This window comes from Podarcis muralis, chromosome 3, assembly GCF_964188315.1.
Source record: "Podarcis muralis chromosome 3, rPodMur119.hap1.1, whole genome shotgun sequence".
Classification (NCBI taxonomy): domain Eukaryota; kingdom Metazoa; phylum Chordata; class Lepidosauria; order Squamata; family Lacertidae; genus Podarcis; species Podarcis muralis.
The window spans coordinates 62,869,843-62,895,071 of record NC_135657.1 but is presented as its reverse complement, the minus strand read 5'-3'; the positions used below and the strand labels follow the sequence as shown (position 1 = coordinate 62,895,071).

At 43.5% G+C, this 25,229-nt stretch overlaps 1 protein-coding gene and 1 non-coding gene across 3 annotated transcripts in view; one reads left to right on the top strand and one right to left on the bottom strand.

The window, feature by feature from the left end:
- STX7 (syntaxin 7) overlaps positions 1-20,344 on the bottom strand; it is a 28,044-nt gene extending 7,700 nt beyond the window's left edge. Inside the window, exons 1-5 of one of the 2 annotated variants that reach the window (XM_028723442.2) lie at positions 20,189-20,344; positions 12,074-12,215; positions 4,132-4,201; positions 2,515-2,605; positions 890-1,027 (exon numbers count right to left, since the gene is read on the bottom strand). In XM_028723442.2, the coding sequence (XP_028579275.1) occupies positions 890-1,027; positions 2,515-2,605; positions 4,132-4,201; positions 12,074-12,158 (384 nt within the window). In that variant the 5' untranslated portion in view covers positions 12,159-12,215; positions 20,189-20,344. The remainder of the gene's footprint in view (positions 1-889; positions 1,028-2,514; positions 2,606-4,131; positions 4,202-12,073; positions 12,216-20,188) is intronic. The other variant, XM_028723444.2, reaches the window with a different exon arrangement.
- Positions 20,345-24,370: 4,026 nt separating this feature from the next.
- Positions 24,371-24,442, top strand: TRNAE-UUC (transfer RNA glutamic acid (anticodon UUC)). Its single transcript has one exon. It is a non-coding gene; the product is annotated as a tRNA-Glu (tRNA).
- The last annotated feature ends 787 nt before the right edge of the window (positions 24,443-25,229 follow it).

Here is a 25,229-nt window from a genome sequence, read left to right as displayed (position 1 = left end):
TTCCTACTCACGTAAATATCACTCAGCTTCAGATCAACAAACATGAGAAACCACACCGTGTTCCCCAGGCAATTGCCCGCAAAGCCACATGCTGACAAAATCAGGCATGCTGACAGGGTCTTCTGGGTCCTGCATGCTATTGTATTCAAACCCAACTCTGACCACATGAAAGCTTCCCGTGTTCTATTCCACCCCAACCAAAAAGCTCCACCCTTGCTTGCGGCCCTAAGAGATTATCTAGTGCTTTAATAATAACAATTTAAAAAGCCACAACTTTTTGTTACAGGTGAAATTCAAGAGCTTGTCATTCATTTCACAAATGGAGCTTAGCAACTGATTGCATGTGAAACACACATTTCACCATGCATCCTAATATGGAGATAACTGCTAAAGTAGTATTAGAGTAGATAAATGATAAATTCTACCCTGATTCCTCATTATTCTATGTAATTTGTTTATTTGTTTATTTTTTTTTAATTTATGTACCACGTGATTGTAAAGAAAACCCTCAAAGCGGTTTATAAAAGGTAAAACAGTATAACCAATAAAGATTTACAAACCTACTTTAAAACATGCAAAAGTTAAAACCCTGAAACAGATTTTATACAGTGGTACCTAGGTTTTTGAACAGAATGTGTTCCGGGAGTCCGTTCGACTCCCGGAACCGTTCTAAAACCCAAGTGTGGCTTCTGATTGGCTGTAGGATGCAGCCAATCAGAAGCCGCGGAAGCTGCACCGGACGTTTGGCTTCCGACAATTGTTCAAAAACCAGAACACTAACTTCTGGGTTTTGATCGTTCAGGAGCTGATTTTTTCGGGAGCCAAGCCATTTGGCTTCCAAGGTACAACTGTAAATGGAAACATCACACATACATTGGTATATACTTACTGATACCCTAGAGCTGGCTCGCACTCTGGCTACAAATTCTCTCTCTTTCTCAGCAGCTTGTCTTTGGACCCTCTGGAAATTCGTCAGTGCTGTAGTGAACTCATTTACAAGTCGGTCCTTCTGTATTTTTCTCTGACGCTAAGGGGCAAAATGTAATACATATTACATACGTGATAAAATGAGATAAATTTATTGTACAGTTGTTATTTAACTGGCCCGGAGTCAGTCATCTGTTTATTATTCAGTGCAGGAGTTTTCTACAAGCTGCTGAACAGAAGCAGCATATATGACTGCACATTTCATTAAGGCAGACATCAAGTAAGGTCAGGGGCGATATGGACAAAAGTATTCTACACATGGATGCATCCTCACTCTCTTTTCAACTATACAGTGTGATGAACACACATTTATCTAAGTTGTGGAAGGGCATTTTATTATTGCAAAGCCTCTGGTCACTGAATGGTGCTTTTTATGACACCAAAGCCTCGCACATCACTGAAGTCCCACTCAAGATTTGGAATGGATTGCAGTGAAAGTCCAGCACTTGCACAGATAGGTGGACAAGGACAGCAATTGTAAGTAGCGCCATGCCATAGCATGTACACCCCTTCCCCTGAATGTAAAAGATCTGCAATTAATATGCATTAACGATAGTGTAAAGGGCTTCATCGCTAAGCAACAGTTCAAAATTGGCACCCCATAGCTATCCCCTAGTGACTAGTCCATGCTGGGTTCTAGCTTCTGACAGAGAGGCAAGAATGCAAGAGAGGCAGTCATTTAAACCAGTAGTGCCCCACCTAAGCACTACTCTATGAGAGAAATTTTGTGCTGTGTCCTTTAGCATAAAAATGCCACCAGCATGACAGTGGGGAGATGACTGGCAAAATAATTTCCCCCAGAGTTAACATGACGACGCCTCAATTTTTAACACGATACAGAAGAAGCTGAAGGAAAACGCTATATAATTGCACATATTTTGAGCAAATAGGAACCTGCAGCTCTCTGGATATTGTTGGACTCCAATTCCCAAAAGCCTCAGCCAGCATGGCCAATGTTCAGTGATAATGTCTGTTGTATTCCAACAATATCTGGAGGGTTACAGGTTCCCCACCAATGAAGTAGTGCTGGATTTCCTCCGCTTTTACTCCTTCCTCAAAGCCAAACACAGGCAGACCTGTACTCTTTCTAATGGCATAATGAGAAAATATTAAGCTATTTGTTAGAATGGCTGTAAGACAATTGCCCTGAAATGAATGTTAATTTCATTTCCCCATATAATACCATACAAGCACACTCACAGTTAAGACAAAAATGTCCAAGTTCTGCACATATTTAGACTGCTTAAACCCCACTAAAGTCAATAGGATTTAAGCAGCCTAACTGTGCACAGGATTGCACAGTCAAAATGATTAAAATGATCATAATCCAAGTGCCTGTACCAAAGTAAATCCTATAATCCTAGTAGTTCAAAAAATACTTGGCCTCTTAATTATACTACAAACCAAGTTCCATTAATGTATTTTGCTTGGTATGCCTCAGGAGTAAAATGTTTTCAAACACACATGGAAGAAATGAAAAAGGCAGTTTTAGGTTGTTGTTTTTTAAAAAATAACACATTTTTATACCTGCTCGCTTATTGAAGGCAGAGATCCAAACTCCTTAATGTATTTGTCTGTCTCTTTGGCAAGTTGGTTTGTATACTGCTGCTTCTGCTGCCTAAAACAGAAAGTTATAGTGACTCAGTGTTATAGATCCAGTCTCAGTGACTGGATTACTCAACCAATGTTTTTACTCCATTGCTGAATATCTTTAGAAATAAACCTTCAGGAAAGGCACCTATATTATTTCATATTTGCAAAATAACTGCTGGTTCCACTTCTGTAGAAACCAAGAATGAAGAATTGAGAAGTAGTGGACCAAACTTTGCTTTAAATCTTTTTTATTTTATTTTTTAAAAAGAGTACTTAAATGATAAAGATTGCATTTGTCTGACAGGTTGATAGATGGGCCATGAAAAGTAGATTCGGTATTTTAAAATGTAAATAGTCAATATGGGAAGGGGAAAGAGAGAAAACATTTTAAATTATGACTAACACCATGTTCAGGAGGAGGCTTACATATTCTTTTTTGGAAAAGGATAAGAGTAAAAATCTCTCTCTCCCCCCCTCCACCCCGGAATTATGATCACAAGTTAATTCTAAGGAAATGAACATATTCTAATGTAGAACCATGATTTGAGTAGCAACATGATGTACTTGATTATTGTAAGCATTCCTTAATCAACAGCTCCTGCGTCTATTGAAGAAAAAGGCCAGCTAGAGAACAGGTTGCAGTAAACTCTTCCTGTTTTAAAAAACACAAGGCACCCTGATCTACCAGTTAAATCTGGACAAAGCTCTGGCAATCAGGCCCAAGTGGAAGTTGGTAGGCATTAGTTAGCATGCCCAGTGATATTAACTGCAAAGCCAGCTCTTTTAGTGTCCATGTATATGCCCAACACCCCTGTTTCAGGAGATTCTATTATTATTTGAAGCAAATTTCTCACAAATGAGCAGGGGCACAAAAGATATTAACAACCAAGATCTGTAGAAACCACCAATAAAAACCTGTAGGCACAGGGCTGTATACATGTGGCTTCAGGCTAATCTAAATATTACATTTGATCTACATAACCTTCCGGTGCATGAGTGACACTTGCCAACATAACACTGTAGAAACAATGCATTCCTAATTTCTTTCTTTCTTTCTTTCTTTCTTTCTTTCTTTCTTTCTTTCTTTCTTTCTTTCTCTCTCTCTCTCTCTCTCTCTCTCTCTCTCTCTCTCTCTCTCTCCTTCGCAGTTATTTTGGAATACATTCCTTCTTTTGATTTCATACTATACTATACTTTTGCATCACTTAACAAAACCTAACTTGCTGAAACTGTTGTCAAAAGCCTAAGAGTCATTTCCAAAATGCCGGAAGTAGCAAACATGAAAGTGGTTTGAACTTTTAAAAGAACCTCAGTGGGCTTTGTTGGCTCCGTACATTCTTGCTTCCAACACCATCTGGGTGCTTAATAGTGCCAACAATGCAACTTGGAGGATTAACAAGTCAACATACAGATAAGATGTTGGTTTATCCCCACACTCCTTTTCTGTTCTCAAATGTTTCAAAGACGCAGAGCACTTTGGTAAGACAGGAACACATATTGAGAGGCTATCTACAATGCAGTTAAATGAAGGTCATCTCATGAAGCGCTTACAGCTGTTGCCGCAATTCATGCGTGTCTTGTGGCGTTCCAAGTTGATTCAGTACTCTTTGTATTTCTGCAGCTGTTTGCAAAAAGAGGAAGAGGGTTTTTGTAAATGATACATTTCCACCACAATTTCATGCATCTCTAATTGACAATTCAGAAACATATACCAGTTGACAGAGCTGTGGTAGGTCAAATTCAGCGAAGTTTTCAAAAGCAAAGCTATACATACACGTACACAAAAAAAGATCATGTTACAGCTGAACTGCTGAAAACGAAAGCCTTTCAAACCATGTTTTTAAACTTAAAACATTTCAAGAGCCCCAATGCACCTTTTGTCTGTCCTGTCTAGTCCAACATGCTCTTCCACAACAAAATGCCTATGGGAACCCTAAAAGCAGGATATATGTGCAAGAGCACTCTCTCAATGTGTGATTTCCAGCAACTTGTATTCAGAAGCATATTGCCTTCAATACTGGAGATCGTATAGGTAAAGGACCCCTGGACAGTTAAGTCCAGTCAAAGGCAACTAAGGGGTTGCGGTGCTCATCTTACTTTCAGGCCGAGGGAGCCAGTGTTTGTCCACAGACAGCTTTCCAGGTCATGTGGCCAGCATGGCTAAACCACTTCTGGTGGAACGGAACACCATGATGGAAACCAGAGCGCACTGAAACACCATTTACCTTTCCGCCACAGTGGTACCTATTTATCTACTTGCACTGGTATGCTTTCATACAGCTAGGTTGGCAGGAGCTGGGAGCAATGGGAGCTCACCCCGTCGTGGGGATGCAAATCACCAACCTTCTGATCAGCAAGCCCAAGAGGCTCAGTGGTTTAGACCACAGCATCACCCGCATCCCATTGGAGTTAATATATTGTCATCATGACATGTCATCAAGTCATTCAAGTTGGGAATCATCGTCACATCTTGTAGCAGTGAATTCCATAATTTAACTACACCCCTTGGTCATTTTGCTTGCCCTTTTCTGCAGCTTTCCCAGCTCTACAATATCCTTTAGGTGCGGTGACCAAAACTATTTCAAGTGTAGCTGCATCATGTGCATAAAAAGCAATATTATATTGGCTGCTTCATTTTCAATTCCCTTCCTAATGATTTCCCCAAAAGGAATTCACCTTCTTCACTGAACTATCCACCACAATCACAATCCCTTTCCTGATCCCTTTCTTGGTCAGTAACCACCAGCTCAGACTCCATCAGCATATATTTGAAGTTGGGATTATTATTATTATTGCCCCAATGCACATCTCTTTATACTTGCTGCATTTGCCATTTTAATGTTGATTCCCCAATTTGGAGAGATCTTTCTTTGGAGCTCTTCAATATCACTGTTTTATTTTATTTTACCACCTTAAATAAATTGGTGTCATCAGTAAACTTGGTTACCTCGCTGCTCACCCCTAATTCCAGATCATTTACCAATGAATTAAAAGCCCTGGCAACCAATATAAATCCTTGGAGGCAGCCCACTTCTTACATTTGCTTATTCCTACTCTCTGCTGGCTGTTCTTTAGCTAGTTGCTGATTCATAAGGTTATTTCTCCTCTTAGCCTGTGATTTCTAAGCTTATCAATATTAACTAGTGACTACCTGATCATCCCCATCTACTTGCTTGTGGAGGCAAATAGCTCCTAGAGGCTGCTGAGATAGAAGCTGCCTCTGCAGATACTACGTTAATTCTTGTCCACCTATATGCTTGATAAAAGTTATCTTTGAAAGAATGCTTCAAATCAATTCACTCAGAGGGGAAGATAAGCTAGTGGGCCTGTAATATCCTGGATGCCCTTTGGATTCCCCCCCAACCCCCCCCCCCAGTCTTTCCAGTCCTGTTCCTAAAACCCTGGAGAGTCATTGCCAGTCGTATCAACAATATGACTAGATGGACAACTGGTCTGACTTTCGACAAAGCAACCCCCTATGTTCCAAACATACAGATGTCAGGGGTGGAGCTCATGGGTTGTGAGCCACATGCTCATTCAGTATGTGGAGCCAAAGTTGAGAACAGTACTATCTTACTACCCTCATTCAACCATACAGCATATGAACAGCTGAGCAGGATTTCAACCTAGGTTTCTCATGTCTCAACCATTATTAATACAGCAAGTTGGAAGTCAGGTGTTACTATAGGGAGCATACGCCTGAGGAAATCACACACTCAGTGGAACTCAGGCCATGAGATCCATTCATAAAGTAGCTGACTTTCAGGAGCCATTTACTGTTCCACAAGGCACAAGTGCAAAGCCCTTTGAGATGTGCGGAATGAGTCCTAGTTACAAAGAAATGTGGTTAGAAGAGGGATACAGCTCACCTGCACATGTTATGAATAAACGCCACCTGCTGGCCATCTTGAACAGACACAAGCATCCTAATTCACAAACAGGAAAGTGTTTGTCGTTGTGGATCTTCTATATTGTAGGCGCTAAAGGCTTACGGGGGACCCCTTGCATTTAGCACACAGGATGCAGAGTGAGTGCCCTGAACGCCACATAGAGCAGATGATCCTATCAACTCTTGCCTATGTAACCCCTTCCACATCTATGCTAGAGGCTTGCTACCATGTTAATGCAAAACACCAAGTTCATGGACTGAAACGGAATACCAAGTCATTTTCATAATCAAATGCTAGGTTAATCCACAAGGAAGAGATTCCATCTGATCAGCCTGGATAGCTCAGTTGGTTAGAGTATGGTGCTGATAACGCCAAGGTTGCAGGTTCGATCACCATATGAGACAGCTGCATATTCCTGCATTGCAGGGGGTTGGACTAGATGATCCTCAGGGTCCCTTCCAACTCAAATTCTACGACATTTTCATAGCTACAATACTCTCTTTGTTCATGTCCTAAATTGATCAAACAGCAACAACCTAACTTAAAAATTAGTTAGGGCAGACCAAGTTAATTAAGACTTTAGACAACTGAAGTTTAATTGGAAAGATCATTTTAAAGCCAATGAGCTGTCATGTTCTTACATCTTATCTTTTTCTTTATGCTTGAATTTTAGCACCTAGGATTCTTGCAATGGTAACTTAGAAAAGTTACCCAATACTGCCCTCTGCAGGATGCACTGTGCAACAAGTTGTTAAAGTTTTTCAGCGTTGCTCTATAAACAGCAGGCCTTTATGACTACACACATGTGGCAGGGCTTACCAATGCACTTGTTTTGTATTTTCCTTTCTCTTGACCTTATTTCCTTAAAAATAAATATATATGTTAGCACAAACAAGTTCTGGACCTTCTCTTTCTCCTCAGCTGAATGTCAACAGCTTGCAAAAGTGGGGCTGTGCCTTCTAGTTTCAATTTGAAACCATAGACTTCTTCTAAACAGCAAGCACATGTTTTTTCTCTGACAGGGCCCAACTATGTCCCTGTTGATCTCAGGCATGGAGAGCAGTCATCAACAGCCTCTCTCAGCATGTTCCTCCTCCATTCCAACTGCTCTCTCTTCTTTCCTTCTGTATTTCCTCCTACCAGTTTAGCACAGAGTGCTGAAGCCAACTTGGGGCGGGGAAAGGCAAAAGTGCCCTCTAGACAAGCAGATATCCATCAGTTATCTGAGTTACTAACCCACATTTTTCCCCTCTAGCCCAGCTGCCCACATATACGTCTGTCAGTCACCTAGGACATAGGAGATAGTTATCAAACCCTTCCTTGCACAGAGGGTTTTCCTGTTCTACCAGATGAATGGATTTTTATGTATTATTTTCTGGCTGAAAATGGTCCTACAATTCAGATTTATTTTTATTATTTTTACAATTTAATCGAGCTCCACAGAGAAGTGAATGGGTATCAGCTAGAGAAGGAATTGCCCTTTATTGCAGCATTCTATGGGAGTGGGCTTCCTCTACAGGAAGGGCAAGACATAAATTCAATAAATAGATTCAGTATATAAATAAATTCAACTGTTGTTGGACTACAACTCCCATCATCCCCAGTCACCTTAGTAGCTAATAGTTAGGGATTATGGAAGTCACAATCCAACATCTGGGGACCTGAGATTGAAGGACACTGCTCTATTGCACGATTCAACCTACATTAGGTGGAATGGGAGGAGAATAATGGTATATAGGAAGTTTTCGACTACAGTCAAATGTAGGTGCTTTACTATTCTTTCAAATCACTGCACAATAGTCACCTTAAAGAAGATAACCACCCCAGTTTTGCAATCAACATAGCAGGTTCAAAGAAAAAGTGCCGGCCTTTACCTCATAATTTGGAGCGCTTATTATGCTAAATTACAACCAGAAACTCCGGGGTTTAGCCTCATAGCACATCATGCAGCCTATTTGCAAAAGCTAAGCAGTTCTAGTTCTGGTTAATGATGCAAAATGCATTAAATAAGAACTGCATTAAATAAGAACTGCATTATATGTCCATAGCACAAGAACTTTGCATTCGCTACCTGAAAATAATACTTGCATTATAATGAACTCCTTACACATCACATAGGCCTGACGTATCACCTACACAAAGCAATTGTCCAATTAAAGAGAAACAAGTTACACCATTAGAACTTGTTTGTCTTGTTTAGTCATTAAGGCAAAACCTTCATAATAATCTAGTCTGGGTGCTAGAGCAGTGATTACATCATCCATGTGGGCTGATTTTTCTGACAGCAAATTCCTAGTACTAGTAATTTATTTTCTCCTCCCTTGACCCACACAGCATTCCAATGTGAATTCAGCTCCAACCAAAACGCTTCAGAAGTTAACAGATTAGGCTACCAAGGTTAAATAGATTGTGATGTTGACAGAGTTTAAGGAGCCTCCCACTTTCTAGCAGTCATTCATTCACCGTCTTTCAATTCAAGGACTTTGGGGATACCAGAGTCCTGAAGTGGAAAAGGGGCAGGAAATCAGAAAGAAGCACTATTTGGCAATTCTGTCTCTAGATCAGCACAGGACCCTATGAACTGAGACAACCCCAAAGAGAAATTATTGAGAGAAGTACTCCCACTGCGAGCTTTGCAATTTCCATGCTTTCTACCAATTTTGGAGAGAAAGAAATGGATGACAAGCTCTTCACTCCCTTTCATTTCCAACTCAGGGATCTCCCCTCTGAAGCCTCCTCCCATTTCAAGATTTTATTTTAGTATTAAGCATCTCAGTGTTTAAAACTTGGGGCACTCTCTAACTGGCTGTTTCAGTTCTTATTAATGAAGTAATATACACATTTCATCAATCAAGCAGCTCCAAACAGCATCATGCTCCCACCCCAAGCTCTTTTAGCATTCAGTCCTCTTTTTCATCTTTACCAGTTCTACAGCATCTGCCCTGCCAGCCCAACCATAAGTGCACAGGAGTCTTTCTTTCCCATGTGGTTTCCCTTCCCTTTCAGAATTTCATCACACACAAGTGGGGAACCTCCCAAGGGGCTGGGCATTGCCACATAATGCAAGATGAGTCAAACTGGTAGAAGAAGCTTGTATGTGCCAGAGAGAAAGCAAATGTAGCAGCAGCCACCAGTCATTTAAGCAATGCATGAGTGGGAAACCTATTGCCCTCAAGCTAGCTTCATGTCTCTTCCCCAGCAGCACTGAGAAGGTGGCGTGGCAGAATGACAGCTAGGAAGAGAAAAGCGGATGGTCCCACCCACCATAACACAACCCCCACCCCAGTAGCACATTACCCCCAAGAGAATATAGCATCTCCCCATATAAACTGTCCTGAACTCTGTGTTCATCGCCTTTCTTCATGTGCCTCCTCCATGTGAGATCCTGAGAATGGACGTTCTCTGTAGTGGCTCCCTGTTTGTGGAATGCCTTTCCCCTGAGAGACTCGCCTGGGGTCTTCATTACAGAAGAGGCAAAAATGTTGCCCTTCACCCAGGCCTTGGGCTGATTAATATTCTACAGCCTTTTAAATGTGTCTGTGTGAAGGGCAGAGGGCCTTCTCAGTAGTGGCACCCTATCTGTGGAACACCCTCCCATCAGAAGTCAAGGAAATAAACAACTATCTGACTTTTAGAAGACATCTGAAGGCAGCCCTGTTCGGGGAAGTTTTTAATGACTGTTGTTTTATTGTCTTTTTAATATTCTGTTGGGAGCTGCCCAGAGTGGCTGGGGAAACCCAGCCAGAGGGGCGGGGTATAAATAATAAATAATTAGTAGTAGTAGTAGTAGTAGTAGTAGTATAAGGGGGGGGGGTATTGTTTTGCTGTTTTGTTTTCCTTACATTCATGTTTTTATCCGGCATTTTATTCTGTGAACCACCCTGAGATCTTATGATGAAGGGCAATATATCAATCAATCAATCAATCAATCAATCAAATAAATAATTAAGCCCTTGACAAATATAATGGTTCCCCACCCCTGAGGAAAAGGTATATGAGAAAGGGAAGCAGGCAATCCACACATTCAGAAACAGTCTGACACTGTTCTTTGGAATTAGATTTCTTACCATGACTTAGTGGAGAAGACTGTATGCTTCCCACATCAGTAACACTCTGCCTATCCAAAATTAGCACGTGAGGGAGAAAGCCTCAGGCCTACCATTTTCCCTAGCATGCTAGCTTTCTATCGAAAGGATTTTCAGATGGAAGAACATCTGAATGCATATAGAAGGGCTTTTACCAGTTACTGTTTCTGAAGGTGTGGCTCGACACACAGTTCTACAGAAGGCTATGTGTTGTGACACACAAGGATTATGACGTTGTGATCTTTTACAGCGGTATGAGTAAATATAAGTGGCCCAGTACAAAGGGAGGAGGAAGGATGAAAGTTAAGTAAGGGAGGAGGAAGGAAGAGATAAGTCAGCAGATACAGCTCCTAATCATTTAAAGGAGAAGCAAGGGCACGGCAACCAGAAAGTGCCCTCTTCATCATGCTGCATTGGAGCTTGCTGCACATATATTTAACAAGGTCACAACAATAATTACAGTATGGAATTTAATGAGGATTCAAGCCACCTGCTCACAGCTGAAGAATAATCAGGTCGTATGCATTGATAAGATCATCCCAAAGCTAAATTGTTTAGCAAATAAATAATAATAATAATAATAATAGTAATAGTAATAATAATAATAATAATAATAATAATAATAATAATGGTACAATATGTACATGCAAATGGTGCATCACTCATGATCTCTAGCACCATTCTCAAAGTGATTAATTTTCCTCCACATTCATCTGGCCCAGTGGACTTCAGTCCATGAAAATCTATGTGACAATAAGATGTATTTTAAGGTGCCACAGTACTCTCTTCCAATTTCTTCTTTTCTACAACAGTTTAATATGGGAGAGGGGGGAATCTTACCAACATATTTATGCAAACCAACAATAACAGTTTTTCTTCAAAACATAGCCTTAGGACCAAAGTACTCTCATAGAAGGAAATATCTACAGAGGATTTTTGAAGACCATTTGGGTACATTGTTTTTAGACACACCTTTCCACACCATTCAATTTTGTGCTGCCTTTTCCTAGTACTGGGCCATTCTGAATTCAATCCTTCACTGCCCAGAACATGTACAACAGACTTCAGATAAGATAGTTAAGGTGTGTAATTCATGACTAGGTCCTGAAACCTCACCAGAAACCAGATATTGAAGTATAGTTGCAGAACTGCTGAAGGTTTTGCTAACAAAGTCCAGAATTTTGAAAACTGACATAAAACCAATATTTGCACAAACCTTTGAGATGTTAAGGATCTCATCAATAAAGGGCAATATACTGTGCCTATCTGCCAGTGGAACAGATGACTGCTTGTACTATGAGACTTTCTCTGTCTCCTCTACGCTGCCGCCCCTCCACCCAAAATCTGGTCTGAATATTGGGTGGTCCTCTGAGCAGAGGCTAGGAGGAAGAGAGGGAGAAACAGAAGTCTGCTTGGAAAACACTGGATTTCACCCAAAACTCCTAAACCTGCCATGACAAAAATAAAAGATATAGGGACAGGAACATTTGTAAATAGGAATAGCTTTAAGGAACTTACTGCATTGTGTGATTTTCTGGATATTTGAAGTGATGCGTTGTGCTAACTGGTTAGGGTCCCCAGCGATGCCTTCATTGTACGCCATGGCTGATTGGGACGATGCACACTAGGTCATAAACAAAAGATTCACCAATAATGCCACCTGAAAATATAAGGAGAATGTCTTTTTTAAGAAGTTACACATAATAGGGAAATGCATCATAAAAACTCAAATGTTCAAGTAAAACTTTAATCACCCTTCCTATGGTACCTCCTATTTCCTTTGAATGATCTGCAGAGCAAGTCAGATTTTGAAAGGCTAGGAAGGAAATCCAAAAGTGGAGTAAAGAAGAGGTTTATAGCGCAATTAAAATATCTGGCTAACTCTGTTTATAACTACACTGTAGGCCAGTAATGCTGATACATAAGGGGAAGTAGAGAAGAAAAGAGGCGACTTTGGAAGGATGTCAACACAGAGAATGCCAGTTTCCACATCCAGACAAACTTGCTTGCAGCTTATACGAATCAAGACAGACACTCTATAGACTATTGTATTAATTCCCTACGAGTGGATAAAATTATCAACTTGAGCTGGGGAAGTTTGGTCATGAAGTTTGCTGGATAATTATGAGCGGTAACCATCCTTCACTGATCTGATGGGATTGTTGTGAAAATAATAAAAGTGGGAGGCATATTCTGGCCTTTAAACTCCATGAAGAAAAAAAGAGAGTAAAAATAGGGGCTGTGAATCAGCTCTGCGTGGAGGAGGAATAATGGGCATCTTTTCACACTCCTGGGTTGAAATGTGATTTCAATAAACACTCACCCATAAGCCAGATCCGCCATCCCCAAATCACTTGCCACATGGCAGTATAGTTCTTTCCCCCATATAATTCTAGGCAGGGCTTTTTTCAGCCAGAACTTACTGGAACTGGGTTCTGGCACCTGAGGAACCTGGTGCCCTCCATCTCTCTCTGAACTGCCACTCCCTATTGAACATGTTTTATGGTGCTGATGGGAGAGCCAAGAACATCTGGAGGGCCACAGGTAGGGACAAGCGGAGCTGTCACTTTCAGCTTCTCATTTTTCCAACCTTCAGGTCCGTTCTCCACATCAGTTTGCAAATCTTGCTTGAAAAATGCCCTTGTGAAGATCACCTCTTCACATTCTGGCACCTCTTTAGCATTTCAGCATGATGGCATGGCAGCATGGCATTACAGAGGCTGCAGGCAGTGGCAGCGTAAGAATAGAAGCTTTTTCAGGGGAGATGTCCCCTAAAAAAAGCTCAACAAGTTCTGGCACCTTTTTTCTAGAAAAAAAAAGCCCTGTATCTTTGTGAGGAGTGAGGTTGCCTTTCAAAGCCCTGAAGAGCAATGGATTACTTTTTGTTAAAGCACAACAATGAAGGTGACAATGCCTTTCATTTTATGAGCAGCCTCAGACATTACAGAAAGAGCCAGCGTAAGCAGCGAGAGGAGCCCCATGGACCATCTATTTCACTACACGACCACCTCCATCTTGTAATAGGAGCTGTGCAGAGATGCACGCAAGCTCTAGATGCAGGAACAGCTTGAGAGAGAATAGCCTGAAGACACAGGTCAGGGATGGGGAATTGTGGCCCTCCAGATGTTGCAGGACTAAAACTTATGTGAAGCTAAGCAGATGACAGTGCAAGCTGTTCGGATTGTAGACCATGTTCATCGAATCATTTGGATGGTTTTCCAAGTCCCTTGGAGGAACAGCAGGACATTCATTTTGGAGGTGAGCTATTTATTTATTTTTTAATGTTATTGGAATATTGCTAGATCTTATAACATATTATAAGGGGATTTAATTTCATAGTACATTTTATGAGATGTTTTCATTAACTTGTTTAACTACTTGTTATATTTTGTAACTTAGTGCATTATGTAACTTTTTCACAATTCTATGATTCTGTGTCATGAGAGCATAGGCAGCATACAAATAAATGCAGATGATAACATTAAGACTGAACTTCCTCTGCTCGCGTTTTCCCATTGTTACACTAGGAATTCTCACAAAGCCTCCTGAGTCCTGACCAACATTTAAATGTTCTCTCAACATAAAGATATCCCAGTGTTTTAACATAGACTGTTATTTTGAAATAGCTTTTTGCTACGTTGTATGAAAGTATATAAAAGACAGTTAAAAGAAAGTATATAAAAGACAGTTACTTCGAAACTACTCTCTGCTACGTTGCATGAAAGTGAAATAGCAGTTACTTTCTCATATAAACAGCTCCACGATAAGGACACAGTTAACTGCCAAACCAGCTTCTCATGAACAGAACTGCTTTGCACGGAATGGTAAGCCAAACCATGGCTTAGCATGAATGTGCACAAGTGAAGGTTTTCACAGAGAAGATCATGGATGCTGCACTCCTGAACTGGTCCTCCTGATGGTATGAGTTAAACCATGGTTTGGCTTAGTGCGATGTCTGAACCTGAACTTATGGTTTGTCTCCTGCAGACAAACCATGAACGTCTATGATTTGGACAACACACTCAGCCAAACCACTGCTTAGCTCATGGCGGTCCAGCAGCAGAAGGAGTGGAGGGGCAAAGTGGCCCACACGGTCATGCAAAGATTGCCGTGTTGCATTCTGGTACTGATACACAGGCACAAAAAACATGTACTCCCTGTTAGCTGTAAAGGGCATGAGAGTACATCAAATCACAAATCTCTTTAAAGCACATGGAAGTACTGTGGTACCTCAGAAGTCGAACGGAATCCATTCCAGAAGTCTGTTCGACTTCCAAAACGTTCAGAAACCAAGGCGCAGCTTCTGATTGGTTGCAGGAAGCCCCGCTGAAGCCGGACTGGATGCTCGGGTTCCAAAGAACGTTCACAAACCAGAACACCCACTTCCAGGTTTCTGGCGTCCGGGAGCTAAAATGTTTGGCTCAGAAAGCATTTGCAAACCAAGATACGACTGTAGTAGGTCAGAAATACTGCTATTTCTGTAGAGACAAAGGAATCTGCCTTACAAAGAATCAAACTGTTGGTTCAATCTAAGTCTACACTGAGGGTCTTCGAGGGTTTCGAACTAGGATTTTATGTGGAGGTGCTAGGGACTTAATTTGGGATCTTTTGCATGAAAGGTATGCGCTCTCCCGTGCACTGAGGAGGAAAGTCTATATCTGTAGACATCTATGGGCCTTCGCTTCTGCGAGAGCTGAGAGTGCAGGGTTTAAGCTCCTGTAGAGGTTTGAGCACATAAACTTCAGTGCTCAAACAGTGCTCAAACATGAGAGCAATGTACTACATGATCCCGAGGCAAGCAGGATAGCTTCAGTACCTCTCCACACTGCTTGTAATGTGTGAAGGGGCCACTGAATTATAGGGCATGGAAGTGTGATCATCTGCTCTAGGGTAGAAGATCTATACATGAAAACCCACCCTGGCTGAGATCATAAACAACTTTACTGAGAACATGTCTGTCAGCCACCTTGTATAGGCAACAACCATTTTGCGCAGGGGTTCCAAACCCACTCCTTGTGTGTGCCCAACCCTGCCCCGTTCCAGCCTGCCCCCATTCCGCCTTCTTCCGGATCCAGAAGGACCCACACATCAGCAATCACGCATCCACTGGACATGCCTAAAATGGTCTCCACCAGTAATTCATAAACCACTTTGAGGACTTGTTGCTGAAAAGCAGGTACAAATACGTAACGATAATGAAGAGCAAGCTTGGGAAGAATTCCAAGAAGATCGGGAGACTAACAGGAATAGTCTGGAATCATCAAGCCAGGTACAGAGAGCAGAAGTGGGCTGTGGTCTTTCAAATTTCAGCGACTCCCTGTGTGAGGCCAAAATTCTGCGGCTTCCATTCTTCTCAGTTCACTACGCCATAGTTGCAACGCCCTGTGGCACCCCCTAGGCTTGGTGTCCAGTGTAACAGAACTGGTTGCACTGCCCTAAATCCATCTCTGTGGGAAGGCAGCCCAGTCCAGCAGGAGTCCAGGCTTAGAACCATGTTCAGGGCAATACCAATGGTTTCCCATGGGGCAACTTTCAAGACGTAGAGCTCAATTCTATTTTTAACTCCTCTTTCAGTTCCTTTTACTGCAACATCACCTCTCTTACACACCTGGTGGTACTTCCTCTTCAATTTGACTTTAAGGTGCCTGAAGTGTCCCACAGTCTTGCACTGAGATTTATGGTTACTAGCACAACTGGGTGGTGCACCTAACTATCCTGTGGAAAGAAACTTGCTGGAGTATACAGTATCTACGCAGGCATGGGAGATTTAAGATACTCTGTTGCCCAACTTTTGAGATTGTTTTGCAAAAGTAGTAGCGATTAGCAACCCTAAACACTAGGGTGGAGCATCCTAAAGAAACACACTTGGAATAGAGGGTAGGGATAGTTATTCCTCTACAACAGGGGACAGCAAACTTTTTAAGGAGGGGCTGGTTCACCACCCCTCAGACCTTGTGGTGGGCCGGACTGCGCACACGCACACATGGCGGGGGGGGGGGTCTCTCTCCTTCAGCCCCTCCCCTCCCCCTGCTTTCCTACCTCCTCTGCCACTCTGCCTGCGGTTGGGAGCCAGCAGTGGTGGCGGCGCCTCTCCTTTCTGGGCCAGCTTTCCTGGACGCCAGGCATGCCAAGCTCCAGCTGAAGCCCCTGCCATCACAGCGCGGCCATGGATGGAGAGGCCAGCGCACGGGCGGCAAGGCTTTGGATTGTCTGGCTGCTCAAAGCCCAGCTCCCTTCCTCTGCAGGCAAGGGAGAAGCCAGGAGGAGGGAGGGGGAAGGGAGGCGGTGCCACCACGGGGTGTGGGGGGGATGGCACACCCAAAAATGGCACAGCCCAAATGATCACGCCGATTTCAGGACCGTCTGTGGGCCGGATCCAGAGGACAATTGGGCCTGATCCAACCTGCGGACCTTAGTTTGCCGACCCATGCTCTACAAGGTCATAGTGGTTAATGCCTCTCTTACTGGGAACCTCATGGTCAGAGCACAACATCTCAGGATTCTCTGCACCCGTAAAGTACCATCAATGGTAAGATACACACCCCACTGGATTCAAAGCGTAATTGATAGGACTTTCAAAGATGACTTCCAAGGAGCCACAGAATTTAAAAGCAATTAAATAGTTGTAGTACAGTGGTGCCTCGCAAGACGAAAATAATCCGTTCCGCGAGTCTCTTCGTCTAGCGGTTTTTTCGTCTTGCGAAGCAACCCTATTAGAGGCTTAGTGGATTAGCGCTATTAGCGGTTTAGCGGCTATTAGCGGCTAAAAGGCTATTAGCGGCTTAGCAGCTATTAAAGGCTATTAGCGGCTTAGCGGCTATTAAAGGCTATTAGCGGCTTAGCGGCTATTAAAGGCTTAGAGGCTTAGCGGCTAAAAGGCTATTAGTGGCTTAGCGGCTTAGAAAAAGGGGGGGGGAGCGGAAAAAATCGCAAGACTCGCAAGACGTTTCCGTCTTGCGAAGCAAGCCCATAGGGAAAATTGTCTTGCGAAGCGCATCGAAAAACGGAAAACCCTTTCGTCTAGTGGGTTTTTCGTCTTGCGAGGCATTCGTCTTGCGGGGCACCACTGTACTAGATTAGGCTCTTTCTTTCATATAACTGCAGTCTAAGAAAAACAATAGATTCGTAAACTCAGCCACCTAAAAAGCTTTCTCAGAGATGTTCACACCATCAGTTCAATAAGCCCAGTTTTATTTTAGAACAATGCAGCGTACTGGACAGATCCTGGGATGTTTTATAGATATATGCAATCAAAGTTTTAAGATCATTCACAAGATACCTTGGAAGACATAAGAGTGTTACAGAGGCAATTTTCATCCTCCTTTTGTCCTTCTTTAAGAAAAAGAAGTGTCCTTAACTGAATTATAACATTTATTGTTTCAGACCCTACTGAAGATAAGAGACCCGCGGTCAGCAATACCTCACCTGTTTTACATTCTTGAGATAGCAAGGACAGTTCAATCAGTAGAGCATGAGACTTAATCTCAGGGTTGTGGGTCGACCCCTACGTTGGGTGAAATATTCCTGCATTCCAGGGGGCTGGACTCAGTGGTCCTCCTGGTCCCTTCCAACTGATTCTGTGAGGTTACTTGCTAAGGAGTTACGAACACAAGAAGAGCCTGCTGGATCAGGCCAGTGGCCCATCTAGTCCAGCATCATGCTCTCACAGTGGCTGGCCAGGTGTCTCTGGGAAACCCGCAAGCGGAATTCAAGCACAATGACACTCTCTCTTCTTGTGGTTTCCAACAACTGGTATTCAGAAACACTGCCGCCGCAAACTGTGGAGGCAGAACACAGCCATCAGGGCTAAGAGCCATTGATAGCCCTCTCCCCCATGAATTTATCAAATCCTCTTTTAAAGCCATCTATGTTGGTAGCCATCACTGACCACTATAGGAGAGAGTTCCATAGTTTGACTACGTACAGAATGAATAAGTATTTTCTTTTATTCGTCCTGAATCTTCCAACATTCGGCTTCATAGTTCCCAAATGAGATTTAGTTTCAATCCATAAACGATTTAAAAATCACCCTGTATTATTTATTAGGAAGGGAGACTGCATTGACAGTGGCAGTTTGAGGCATGCCAGTTTTTCAAGCAACTTGCCACTACCCCACATTCCTGCAAGCATTCAAAAGCTGCAAGAACTCACGCCACAGCTTCAGAAACTTCTCACCACATCTTCATAAAATGAGGAAGCCTCCGGAGGAAATTCTCCACCCCAGTGTATTTTGTCTTATTAAAACAAAAGCAGCTTCAGGATGCTGCAAGTTTGAACAGAGGAACAAGAGGAGAAGGGACTGGCTAACTTTCTCCCATCCATCCTTTCCTCACTAAAACCCTCCCCACTCTGCCACTTGTCTCCTACAGCAGAGGGGCGGGGGGAGAGATGTACAGCTGGTATTGCATTCAATAGGCATGCTTAACCACAAGAATGGTATTTTCATTTAGCCCTTCAGCCCTTTCATCTCTCCACCCAGTACTGCATCTTCCAGTGACATGCAGCAGCGACTGCTGCCCACTGGCGAGGGCTAAGGCAGAAGGCAGAGACAGGAAGCCAGAAAAAAGCAGGAGTAACTGCCTGGGCAGAGTACACAATATATATTTAAAGCACACGCCTTCTTCCAAAGAATCATGGGGACTGCCATTTAAGGGTGCTGGGACTTGTAGCTCCATAGAGGAAAACTACAGTTCCAAAGGATTCTTTAAAGGAAGCCAAGGGCGTTAAATGTATTGTGCGTATACAGCCCTGAACTACATCCCTCCAAATCGCAAGAGGCTGCTGCCAGTCCAGATAGAGAAGCATTAAGAGCTGCTGTTTAAAGCCTATGTGGCTTCCTTAGCAGGTCTACGCCGGGAAATGTGTCGCCGCAGGAGCTGCCACGCACTACGCGGCCTCGGGTGTCCGCAACGTGCCCATCCACACATCGGTGCGCGCCTAATACTATCTCTCGGAAGGCCCCCATTGAAAGAAACCCTGTGATTCCTTATCGCTATCACATGATATCCAGCCAGAGGAGGGAGGAGGAGGAGGAGCAGCTCCAGGGAGCCGGAAAAGAACGTTGGTTTCTCATCCCCATCAGCGCCTGGGGCGCGCGCACACGCAGAGCGAGCTCATTCACACGCACACGCGTGTGTCACACACACGTATCTGGGGGGGGGGCAGCCCTTCCTCTTCCCCCGCCCACATAATGACTTCCCGAAAGCAGGGGAAATGAGTTCCGGAAAAACAAGGCGAACGGCTCGACCGGGTTGGCGGAGACTCCCGAGAAGCCGCGGAGGCAGGCAGGCAGACGGCCGGAGAAGGAAGGCAGTCGTGCGGAGAGAGCCGTCCTCCGAGGCGGGGAAGGCTGAGCCGCGGGGCGGGGAAGGAGAGGGGCTATAGGAATGCGGAACTACCAGCCAGCCAGCCAGCCCTCCGCTCGCTCGCTCGCTCCACGCTGAAGCCGCCTGCCCGCCCGAGTTCGACGGGGCGCCCCTTCCCGTCCGAGCTGAGGGGAGGGCGGCTGCTCTGCGACAGGGCGGCGCCCACCTGAGCCCCGCCACGCACGCCGAGCGGCCGCAGCGAGCGAGCGAGGAAGGGACGCCCTTCGACGCGCGCGCCCCCAGCCCGGGGACTCCCGGCGCTCCTTACCCGCCTCTTGTGTGGCCTGTCGGCGCGTCCCCGCGGGGCGAAGAGGGCAGCCTGCCTTGCCCTGCTCCCGGACTTGGTCGCCCTGCCCGCTCAGCTGACCCGCGGGAGGCGGCACCGCCCCGGGAGCCCCGCCCCGTTGCTGCAGCAGACGGAGCGGCTCCTGGGAAGGGGCGGGGCGAGGCCCACAGGCTCCGCCCCCTTTTCGCTTTATGAAATGTGCAGCCTCAGTTTTCTGTGTGGAACATCTAGGGTTTTGTTCTTGTTGTTGTTTTTAAATTAATACCCAGCAAGTATATGGAGATGCTGGTGTTTAGCTCCGTGTCTTCTTGTAATTTACGTCTTGGAAAAGACTTCTCTTTTTGCCCTGGCCCCGTAAGATTGGACTCTGTTTGACGTGCTGGAATCCCCTGGGATTTTTGCTTTTACATGTTTTTATACTGCTGTCTGATCGGTTTCGGGCTTCATTTTTGTTTCGATTGTGTGTTTTTCTGTGTTGCACACAACACAGAGGTTTTTTAAAATAGAAGTTTATAAATGCTTTTAAATAAGTAAATCGATCCGTCTGCTTGTTTGCTTTTGCATCAGCCTGCATCTAAGCATGTGAGACAGCAACTGTCACTAAATTCCCTGGCAGAAAGACCTCCTTGGGGAGGGGGTACCCAGAATTTCTACTATACACCTTGACTTTTTGTGTTGTGGCCCCTTTAATGTGAACTTCTTACCATTAGAAAAGAGGAATGCTCTTGACACCCATTCTTTCAGATGCACTCATACAATAAAAAATAAAATACCCAGAGCTTTTCAGAATTAATTTTTTTAATTATTGTCCACTGCTCATCTTGTATGGTTAAACTGCCACTTTAACTGTATTATTTTTAGTGTATAATTGATATTCTACATTCGATTTTCTGTATGCAGTTTTCTGTGTGGAATTTTGTATTGTAAGCTCCCTGGGGCAGGGGCCTGCCTTCTGGTACTCAGTGAAGTGCCATGCATACACTGTGGAGCGGAATATATACTATAATAAATATTCAACAAAAAACTGATGGCGCACACTGAGGGCAGTGCCAAGGAATACATATAATAAGAAGATAAGGGTGTTGTCATGCTGCAGTTTGCTTGACCACCACATGTGGTGATGCAAGTGCAGCATCACAACGGAGAGCAGCTTTGCCATTGCTGCTGCACTGAACCATAAGAAGAATGGAAGTGGAGAAGGGAGATGTAGGCAGGTGTATAGTGTACCTTTGTATCACCTTGTTATGGTGCAAATTGGGGTTAACATAAATTGTTGCATCTTTTTTAAAAAAATATAATTTTATATGTTTATTTATTATTATTTTTTGCTCACTGTTCACCACAATGGCCCTGGGCAGGTTACAACCATATAATCATACATCTATGCTAATCAGCATATTAATAACATTTCTCACCAAATTGCTAATGAGCATCTTATTTCTACTTGCTTTGTATCATTTCAGTGACAAGATGAATACTGTAGCCTTCTAGTTAATTCCACAGTCATATGTAATCCATATTTTAGTAGTTTATTTAGAAGGGCAATTTTAATAACATTTCCTACTAAGCATGAGGAAAGCCTGAGAAACAAGGATGTACCAATTATTTTGAAATATGGGGATGACCGTTTGAAGCAAGAGAGTCTAGTAAGGATCCTGGCATTTCATTTAGTCACTAAATTTATCACAGAGCTCACAGGGTTCCATCCAAACCCTGATCAGACCTAGTCTTAGCCTAGTCTTCAGCAGGTTGCATCATGTGAACTCAAACCATACCCTGGGATCGACAGTAAGGCTTGGAAGAAGTAGAGCCCCACTCCAAGATGAACGAGAGGCGTAGTTGGAGTCTCAATCCTAAAAAAACCAAAAGTGTCCAAGGTATAATATAATAGTTACCTTGCTTTGTGATAAATATTAGCTACCTGCTTGTGGTTTTTCGGAGCTATGTCCAGCATTGCCTGACTCTCTTGCTGAATACCGACAGCCTCACTGACTTCTGCCACCGGCCACAGATTTAGACACATCCCAAGCCAAAGTGAGATGCCTCACATACCACGCAAGTGTCCTAGGGGAAAAAAAAGACATCCCATTTTTTCCTGTGAGAGCATGGCGGCCATTTTGGGTGCCACTATCTCTCACAATTTCCAGTCAAAATCTCGCCCCTCTAAAAGCACCTTTGGGGGGCATGATCTTGTGCAGTGCCCCCCAAACACACATTTTTGGGCACTGTGAGAGCATGGCACCCCAAAAGGGCTTCTTTTGGGCTCTGTGATCTTGCATAGGCCACGTGATTCATACAAGAGCACGGATGGGAAAACATGTGTCCCAATTTTGGGACTCAACATGTTGGAGGGTATGGCCTCAGGGCCTATCTGAGGCGAAACAGGGCCTCTGCTAGATGGGCATGAGGAAGCAGGGACCTCTGAAGCACTCTGTGGCACATTGGGAATCCAGACATCACAATACCTGAGTTTGCCATCATGACATACTGGTAATACCAGAGTTTGATGATGGAGGAAGGCGGAGCAAATAACAGAGTGAGGATCAGGTACAGATGAAGTGGTCCATTAAGACTGATGGGTCTAGCTTGTAATCAAGAGAGGATGATTTAAGCAGTGTTCTCCAATCCCAGTGCTTTGGGATAGGGACTAGCACTGCAAGAGCAAAACTGAATGCCTCTAAGGAAGATGCCAGGGTAGAGAAGATCCTTCACAAGTCTAGTTTGTAATGAGAGGAAATGAGTTTTACCCAGAAAGCAAATTCTTTTTAGGATCCCGCCAGATGTCCTTTTTAGTGATTATTTCTGCTCATGACGCTATTGGGACAGTCATACGTAATCCTACTTTCAATACCGTTTGCACCTGCAGACGCTTTAGGGCTGTCGCACTGATTCATTTCCAATCAGTGCAAATTCCATAACTTCCTGCTTAAAGCAGTATTTCTTTTATACCACAAGTGGGATACCTCCTCCCATCACCTCTCACTTCTACTGCCCTTCTGGACAGGAAGATTGTGAAAGCCTTGGGGGAGCACTGCGGAATAAACTAAAGCAAAATAAATCCACAACTAGTATACTATTAAGTATCAAGAACACATTTCAGAATACACCTGCAAAAAAACACCAGTCCGGAGGGGCTCAGTGTTTTTATCACTCCAACCCTCTGGACCTGTTTTTCTGCAATTTGTTAGGTTTACCGCCTTTTCATACCAATTGCCCATAAAACGCTAAGTAATAAAAAATAATAATAACTGCACTTAATATTTTAACATCTCTAACCAGTGTTCAACCAGTAAAACAGTAGTATGAAAGCATATACAACAAATAAAGACAAGAATTCAGGGAATTCAAATGAATTAAAAACAGGGCCCAATTTTATGGGTCAGGGAAAGCCTGGACAAAAAGGTATCTCTTTACAAGACATCTGAAGCAACTGATGGTTTCTGCTTCACATATGGCAGATGAAAGTGCATTTCATAGCACAGAGGCATTAGCAGAAAATGTCTGCTTTGAGGTCACCACTGTATGGTATTCTGAAGGTTGTAGTACCATGAGTAGAATTTCCCCAGATGATCTAAGTGAGTCTATACAGGGACAGTTGGCACGTAAAGTAACTGGGAACTGCAGCAGCGCCTAGACAGCAATAGAGTTACCACATTGCAGGTGGTATAAAAGCACATATCATGTGCAACTTCTGAAGCAGCCACATGTGGGAGCCAAATATCATGGATCCAAACAAAGTATAAGGCTCCTTTCAGAGCTAGGTATATAAGCTTCTGGTCACATATTCTATTTCTTTGCAACTTCAGTGCACATATTATGTCTTTTAGTTTGTGGGTGTATTCTTTTACCGGCAGGTTAAACATTTGCAAAGTGAGTTGCACAGGGATGAAGCAACAGATAGGACTTTTTCTTTTGTACAGTAGGCTACACTCCAGCCACACAAAGATCAGAGATTTCTATATGCAGACACACACACACCTGTTCAGCCTTGCAAGGAAGAGGAACCACAGTTCAAGGATACAGTCTAGTTGGACCAAAAATAAAACCATGCAAAATGGCACGTTGTAGGGCTTCTGAGGGCCCTGGCTGAGGGCTCCCAAGAGACAAGCATATTTATTTATTTATAAAAAACATTTATATACCACTATAAAATTAAAATCTCACTCCCATATGGTCTAGCGGTTAGGATTCCTGGTTTTCACCCAGGCGGCCCGGGTTCGACTCCCGGTATGGGAATGGCAATCTCTTTTGGGACGCGGGTGGCGCTGTGGGTAAAACCTCAGGCCTAGGACTTGCCGAACGCATGGCCGGCGGTTTGAATCCCCACGGCGGGGTGCGCTCCCATCCTTCAGTCCCAGCGCCTGCCAACCTAGCAGTTCGAAAGCACCCCTGGGTGCAAGTAGATAAATAGGGACCGCTTACCAGCGGGAAGGTAAACGGCGTTCCGTGTGCTGCGCTGGCTCGCCAGATGCAGCTTGTCACGCTGGCCACGTGACCTGGAAGTGTCTGCGGACAGCACTGGCTCCCGGCCTATAGAGTGAGATGAGTGCACAACCCTAGAGTCTGGCAAAACTGGCCCGTACAGGCAGGGGTACCTTTACCTTTACCTTTATAAAATTAAAAATATATAATAAAAACGCATAAGGAAGTTTAAAATCAGAGGTTATAAACTAACATGGAAAGATGTATTCTTATTTCTTTTTTTAAAGTAAATTTTATTTATAATTTTCATCACTACAATTTCTCCACATTAAAAGTAACAATGCATTAAACCTCGACTTCCCTTCCTGCCTTCCATGGTTTCCTCCAAAACTCCATTACTACTGCATATGCTAGTCAATCCATAGCCCCTCTATCTCACTTCATCTCAACATAACTTATACTGCTGAATTTACTCTTAAATCTGCTAACATTTTAACCTGTTGGGAAGATATAATCAGTGCTTTTTTCTGGGGGGAATGTAGGGTACCTAAACATTTTGTGAATCTAACAGGAGAAGAAACTAATAATTTTTTTTTTAATT